General features: G+C 32.4%; 1 protein-coding gene across 3 annotated transcripts in view; it reads right to left on the bottom strand.

Moving 5' to 3' along the window:
- The window catches only part of ACVR1C (activin A receptor type 1C), a 37,348-nt gene extending 30,393 nt beyond the window's left edge, over positions 1-6,955 (bottom strand). For 2 of the 3 annotated variants that reach the window (XM_011359130.2, XM_011359135.2), the window contains exon 1: positions 6,726-6,954. In XM_011359130.2, the coding sequence (XP_011357432.1) occupies positions 6,726-6,879 (154 nt within the window). In that variant the 5' untranslated portion in view covers positions 6,880-6,954. Of the gene's footprint in view, positions 1-6,725 lie in introns of all 3 variants that reach the window. The other variant, XM_011359124.1, reaches the window with a different exon arrangement.
- Between the last annotated feature and the right edge of the window lie 1,253 nt (positions 6,956-8,208).

Raw genomic sequence — 8,208 nt, 5'->3', positions numbered from 1 at the left:
ATATTTTATTTTTTAAATGAAATATTCTTGAAGAGTTAAGAATATGTTTATTTTTGAAGGTGATTTTTTCCCACCAATATGGCTTCTCTCCTAATTTCAGAGGAAACTGAAAGTGGACAATCTGCATGAGTTATTGTGCAGGAAATATGACGATGCCCAGGAATACTAGATCAAAGTTCACTGGAGTCAGAGCAAGAAAAGTAGCATCTAGAAAGGTGGGCAGATATTTTTGGAATGTAAGATAGCTATTCTTATCTGGTTTAAAAGTAAACAGAAAGATGAAATTAGACAGGGCACACTATATAAAGTATATACGTTTCTCTTATTTAACTGATTTGCATAGTCTATATTTAACTTTGAAATATTCAGTACTATATTTGTTTTGAGAAAATAATAATATATTTGCTATTAGTAGAGACATGAACTCAAAGCACTAGTCAAATAAATGGCTGTTTGTAAAAACTGTTTTCTTTCAAGTTTTACATAGAAAAAAAACCTCTAACTATTTATGATAACAGTTGAACTTGGAAGGTTACTCCAGTGACATCAAAGATATCTACTTCAATAAGTTTCAGGAAAGGGAGCAAGTTTTCTAATGTTATATTTCTACCAAGCTATAAAGTTAATTTTATCAAAAAAACTTAACTCCTAAAAATTAAACCCACATGCAGTGTCAAAGCAAGTATTTTTTTAAGGGCAAGTGACTGAATTCAATAGGCTTTATATCAAATATTATTTACAAAGATCTGAATTAATTAGATAAATCTAATCCAACTTAGTATTAAAAATGAATGGATAAGAAGGTTTTTCAAAAGGCCATTTAAAAGAAAAACATTTGAAATTAAAATAGTAATTAGATTCTTAATAGATTTTTTAATAGTAAATTAAAATAATAAATGTCCTTGCTTCATTTAAAATCACTACATTTTAAATATTAACTACAATGGTGTTTCTTAAACTGCAAACATAATCTATTAGTGGGGTCTGAGCACGTTTTTATTTAATGAAAGAGCATAGAGTACCTCACAACTTTTAAGGGTAAGAATATTTTGTAAAATTCTTCTTTTGGTTGTGTGTGAATGCAGATTGGGAGAAATTATGTAAAATTTATGTCTTTCTGTGTTACAGTGGAAACATTTATGAAAGTCACTAGTCTAAAACTTTAGGAATTAGTAGGCAAACACGTAAGAGGATTTTTAGGAGGGTGAGAGTGAGTGCCCACAGTTCTTCAATTGCCAGGTTACTAGGGAACCTGCAGGGAGAGGATAGGAGAGAAAAGGCAGGAACTTTGTCACAAAGAAATGAAGCAAGAGCCCAAACATTATACACAGGATCTAAGGACACAAGAGGGCCAGCTGAAATATGATAAAAGTTGCCACACTTACATCAAGACAGCTATCCAAAAATGGCCCCACAGTCTGGGGTGATGAATGAATGAGCCGAAGAGGCAAGGATCCACTTGGCTTTCAGCTGGAACCTCGAAGAGAACTCTCAGATTTTCTCCAATCTATTCTGGTCACCTCACAACCTTTCCTTCTTTTGCCCATGAAAGTGATGCAGAGTATTAGTTCTGTAGAATGTCACAGTATTTATCAGAGCACTCATATATTTTACATATATGCGCTCATATTTAAAATTGATAAATCCCTACTAGGCAGAGTAGGGGATAGCCATCACATTCACTGATGACATGGAAACAATGGAGTTCTTGGCACTGGCTATGTCAGTGTTCAGCCTGGAGGTTCCCAACGCCTCTCCAAATAGCTGATGTTCCAAATACAGCTAATAATGATTCAGCGCTGCTTCACAGAGAGAACACCCTGCCACGAGATGACTACACATGCAGTCCTATTCACTTTAATGACAATTTACCATACAACGTCACTAAATGAAACACATTCTTACCTTTTTTAAAATTTATTTACTTATTTAAATTAGTTTCAAGTATATAGTACATTGGTTAGACATTTATATAGTTCATAAAATGATCCGCCCAATTTCACCTTCGCTCCCTTGGCCCTCCACCTAGCCATCATATTAATGCTAACTGCATTCCCTCTGTTGTGCTCCCCATCCCCGTGCCCAACTATCAACTACTAATTTGTACTTCTTTAACCCTTAGCCCCATTTTCCCAACCCCCCAAACCCCCCAACCTGTCCATCATGAAATTGTTCACTATATTTGTGAGTCTGTTTTTGATTAGTTTGTTTTTTTATTCCTTAGATACCACATATAAGTGAAATCATATGGTATTTATCTTTGTCTGACTTATTTCATTCAGCATGAGAACCTCTAGGTCCATCCATGTCATTGTAAATGGTAGGATTTCTTTTTTTTTAATGGCTGAGTAATATTCCATTATATATATGAACCATAATTTTTCTATCCAATCATCTGTTGATGGGCATTTAGGTTGCTTCCATATCTTGGCTATTGTAAATTGTGCAGCCATGAATATTGGAGTGCATACATCTTTACGAATTATTCTTTTGGTTTTCTTTGGATAAATACCCAGAAGTGCAATTGCTGCGTCAAATTTTAAGAAAAGAAATTTGAATTAAATTAAAAGCACATAGGATGTTTTTGTAGATATTAATTACTGGCTAGACAACACATATCTTCCCTGTTATAAGTAATATATGAAAATCAATAAATATGATTACATAGGCTAAAAAAAGAAAAATTATGTGATAACCTCAATAAATTCATAAAAAATACTTGAAAACTTTAATATTTATTCACAATAAAAACTTTCTCCTAAACTAGAAATAAAAGTAAATTTCCTCAAATGATAACAGGCATCTACAAAAAAAACCTACGGTTATCATCATACTTAATGGTAAAAGACTGAATGCATCCCTCCTATGACCATGAAAAAGGCAAGGAACTTCACTCTCATACCTCCTATTCATCCTATTGGCAGTCCTAGACAGTGAAAAAAGGCAAGACAAGGAAATGAAATAGATACAGATCAGAATGGAAAATGTAAAACTGTCCGTATTCACAGATGATTGTCTATGTAAAAATGCCTCCCCAAAAAATCCAGTAAAAAAAGCTACTAGAACTAATATAAGTTATTTTGGCAAGCTTATAGAAAAATAAGGTGGATATAAAAAAATTAATTTCTATATACTAGCAATTAACATTTAGAAATTGAGATATTAAAATACCATTCATGGACTCTCTCAGTGCCTTTACTCTGTCCCTCTCTTGCTGTCCTTCTCACTGTCCCTCTCACTCTCTGCCTCTGAGAGGAGACCGCACTCTGTCTGTGGAGTTTTATCCTTTAAAAATAAAATACCATTCACAATAGCATCCAAAAATATTCAATACTTAAGAGACAAATTCAATGAAATATGTATAAGACCTGTTCTCTAATAACTACAAAACACCACTAAGAGTAATTAAAGAAAAAGCAAGTAAATGGAAAAACATAGTGCGTTCATTGATCAAAATATTTATTGTTGTTAACATGACTGTTTTCTCTAAATTAATGTATACATTCAATTCAATCTAATCCAAATCTCAGCATGTGTTTTATAAAAATTGTCAAGCTGATTCTAAAGTTTAAGCAAAGGACTTAAAATAGCCTAATCAATTTTGAAAAAAAAAAACTTGAAGTGGTCATAAGACCTAATTTTAATACTTAATAAGTATAGACATACAGAACACTCAAACAGAAGAGGCCAGAAATATACCCACATATATATGATCACTTTATTTTCAAAGTGCCAGGGTAATTGCAAGGAAATATTTCTTAATAAATTATACTGGAAAAACTTTGTATCCATTCAGAAAAAAATAAAACTCCACTTTAACCTTATAAAATAACAAAAGTTAAAGTGCAACTGAACATAGACCTAAATGTAAAAATCTGAAATGTTAAAATTTATAGAAGAAAATATAAACATATATTTATTATCTTTGGATAAAGACTCCTCAATTAAGACATGAAACAGTGAACCATGATAATAATTTAAAAATAAAATAGACTTCATCAAATTTTAATCTCCTGCTCTGCAAAAGACACCTTCAAGAAAACAAGACAGCAATCCACAGAATAGTAGAAAATAGTTATAATACACACATTTGAGAAAGGACATATTCAGACTATATAAGGAATTCTTCAATTCAACCATAAGGTAAAACAATTTTTTACTTGTGCAAAAGATTTGATAATTTATAAAGGAAAATACATAAATGTCCTAGATGCACATGTAAAAAAATTAAACATTATTAGTTATCAGGGAAATGAAAATTAAAACTACAATAAAATACCACTATTCAATCACTTGAATGCTAACATTAAAAAAAAAATTGATTATACCAAGTGTTGGCAAGAATATGGACTAACTAGAACTATCATACATTTCTGCTGTGGTTGTGAAATGGTATAAACAGTTTGAAAACTATTTGGGAGCGTATATTTATATATAATCCTGCAATTCCACTCAGGTTATTTTCTCAAGAGAAATGAAAACATACCTAAAGACTTGCACATGAATGTTCAGAGCAGCTTATTGTTAATAACAGTGCCAAAATGTAAAAAAGCTAACTGCCCATCAATGAATAAATAGATAAAGAAACAAATAACAAACAAAAAACGACTGCAGTATAGTCATACAGTGGGCTATTAACCACTGTTAAAAAACAAGCTACTGATTCACTCGACATGAATAAATCTCAAAAACATGCTGAGTGAAAGCAACCAAAGGCAAAATAATATGTTCCATTGGACTCCATTTATGTGAAACTCTAGGAAAAATAAATCTAATCTACAGCGATGGGAAACAGATCAGCCATCTAGCTCTAATGAAAGTGGGGACTGACAGATCATCATGGGGTAATGGAAATATGGTAGTGGTTACGTAGGTGCACGTGTGTGTCAAAACTCATCCAACAGTCCACTTCAAATGTGTGTGCTTCATTATATCTGACTTATATCTCAATAAAATTAGTTTTTAAAAAAGGAAAGGCTGGTTCCCGACTAGACTTGAGACTAGAATAGTCTACTTAGTAGTTAGGCTAAGTTTATAGTTGGGCTGGGAAGGCCCTACATTCCAGCAGCATTAACTACCTCTAACTTGCCCACCTGCATATGAACCGCTGGGTCCTTAAATTCCATTTGTTGCAGTCAAAATACTGTCTTGTACTGCTACTGACTGGCAGAATGTGGTCTTGTGGATAATTCATTATTGAGAAGATATTAAAGGGACCACTGTCACATACTAATGCGGAGACTTCTGTTCCTCTCCTTAATTTTTTGAATCTTGGTCATGGGTAAGACAAGCATCAAATATAGGAGACTTCACTTTAGGGTGTCCAGAATAGATATCAGATCACTACTAAACCAAGGAATCTATGGAATCTGAGACAGAGAATAAGTGTGGTTCAAAAAGAAAGACTGCAAGTAGCCTTGAGGGATGAAATACGTCAAGTATGCCTTCTGAGGTTGCAATATGTACGTAATGCCTCAGAATAGTGTTTTCCAAAGAGTTGGATAAGTACCAGCAGTGATACATAACATTATTTTAAGGATTCTTGAGATGAACTGGAATGGAAAACCAAACATGATAGTAAATAACACTGAATCACATAATGATTTCTTCTCTAGTTCTCTTAGTTTTTCTGATTATGTATCAAAAAACCTCATTTCACACTAGTATGTCTTCAACACCTCTTTATTCTCTATTTAAAAATACAAAATATATACTTGAAATGCAGTAGAAATGCTTTTGTGCTTATTTATGTAGTTATCTTCTATTTAGGGCAAGTAAACCAGTTTTTCATTTGTGGTAATGATTCCAAGGTTCTGCATAAAATAAATGTTCTTTAATAAAAAATAAAAAAAAAAGAGGCAGCTAATTTAGTTTAAAAGTAGGTTAAAATATTATAATGAAATATGGATAAGATGACATATGAACACCTGAAATTGGATAACAGTACCTTACAATGTTAATTTATAAGGAAGAGTATGGATCTGTGTAGAGATAGTAGCACATCAATAAACAATGAATTCTTACTGTATAAATAAATATTGAAGAAGATTCACTAACAACATTTTTATGTCAAAAGTTAGTTTTTAATTTGAATTACTTGCCCTTTAATATCCCCCAAAGTTTCAGATTCCAAATTACTGATTAAAGGCGAGATTAAGGTTTTCAGTATTATGTAAATTGAAATAAGTACCATGAAATTGAGGGAAAGACAGAAACATATCTGAACAATAATGAAGGGTCAAATTCCATTCTACCTGTCTTTCTGCTAATGAGTGCTCTCATCTTGAATGTGGGTAAAGAAGCTGAGCAGAAAGTACCCATAAAAAAACAATTCTGTCTCCATAAAAGTTGAGAATCTATTATTTTTAGTTTTGCTCTTTGTCTTTTTTTCTCATTGGTATACATTCCAACGTACTTCCTTTAAAAATATACATTTTACTTTAGGTCCATTAATCACTTCCAAAAATACATTTCATGTGGACAAATTTCTTCAGAATTGTAATGATGATGTCAATGGTTTGACAGTCTTGTGCAATTTAAAAAACAAAACAAAAAAACCTTAGCGAGGCTCTAGAGAATATTTCCAGTCCCTTCCCCACAAAAAAAAGTGAGAGAACTGTAAAACAAGTTTTCTTATTTAAAACATAAACTAGGTTAATTTCCATCATGTTTATGATTTCCCAAGAATAAAATTAAATTGGAATGAACAAAGGTAAACCCCTTACCTGTTGGAAGGTGTAGTGTTATGTTATTGCAGAAATCTGTGAAGCAGCATTCAGTTTTGGTGACATTGTTAGAGCTATGACAGAAGACTTGAGCATTTAATTCTGGGAGAGAGACACAGGACTTGGTCACCTGTTCTTTTCCATTGGTTAGCATAACTGAAGCCCAGCATGCTCCTTCGGTTTGGCAGGTGAAGTTTGAAGAGTCACACAAAAGACATACACACTTCAATCCTGGAAAGTAAAAGGCAAAAAGCTTTAAGGTACAAAAGATAGCATGCAAATTTATTTTATAATATTTGAGTGCAGAAATTCAATCTCATGAAAATTGAGGGAGGATTTAAATAAACAGCACTGGATAAACACATGCTAATGTTGTTCCTCCCTCAGTCATGTGTTTTGTTAAACAGGTTGCCCGATCATCATTTACTTTGCTTGTATTTTTGTGAATTTATTCAGTTGCTATTACATTTTAAAACAATTTTCTCATCTCTGGTCTAAATCCCTCCTTCTTAAGCTTGATCAGTTCATTCCTAAATCAATAGATTCTATGAAACACTAGGATACAGTAACACGGCAACCATGGAGTACTATCTGGCATCACTTGTAGAACATTTAATGTGGTTACAGTGCAGTGTAACCAAACAGTGCAGTGTATTATTTTCGTTTACCCTTTCTCCTTTAAACTTCTAAGTGAATGTGCTAAATACAAACCTAACCATTGATATTCACAGCTCTAATAAAAAATAATACGATTCTTAACATGTTGTATATTCTGTGATATTTTAACATTATTGTTATTGTCATGGTACCTTTAAGACACTGATGAGCCATTACACGTCTCCTTCTTCAATAAGGAAAGCATCTTAGAATGAGAGGTTTTTCTGAACATAGACCATGATCTATCAGCAATTTTCTTTAATGAATACATGTATTCAATAAAGCAAAACATCAATTGTAAAATTTCATATATCTAGAGTAATAAAACTTTCAAAAATTAGACTTTGCTAAATTTAATCTGTTCTTTTCATAAGTTTCCTCCACATTCTCCACTTATCACTCCACACACACACACACACACACACACACACACACACACACACCCCTCATTAATTCACATGTTCAAAGTGGTGCAGTACTTCTGGTCTAATGTGAAATATCTGTCAGCGTGAAAAGTTCAGTAGTTGTAGGCAATTTACTTAAATTTTGTTTAATCATATTGTTCTCAAATGGGGTAAGCTTTTTGTATTACTTTAATGAACTTCTTAAAACATAACTGCCACCTACAATTATCTGAATGTCCAAAATTTTACCATACAATCATTTTTTCTCAAGTTAAAGTCTTTAAATTACTAGTTAAATTTCAGCTGATTTTATACCTGTAAAATATTTGATACATAAGTGGCAATTTTTATACTCAACTTCAAACACCAATACAAAAGCAAATATGAACAATATTCCTGTATAACTGGATGAGTAAGAAAGA

This window comes from Pteropus vampyrus, unplaced genomic scaffold, assembly GCF_000151845.1.
Source record: "Pteropus vampyrus isolate Shadow unplaced genomic scaffold, Pvam_2.0 Scaffold2, whole genome shotgun sequence".
In the NCBI taxonomy this organism is placed as follows: Eukaryota; Metazoa; Chordata; class Mammalia; order Chiroptera; family Pteropodidae; genus Pteropus; species Pteropus vampyrus.
Note: the sequence above shows the minus strand (reverse complement) of the source record. Positions and strands in the feature narration are given on the sequence as shown.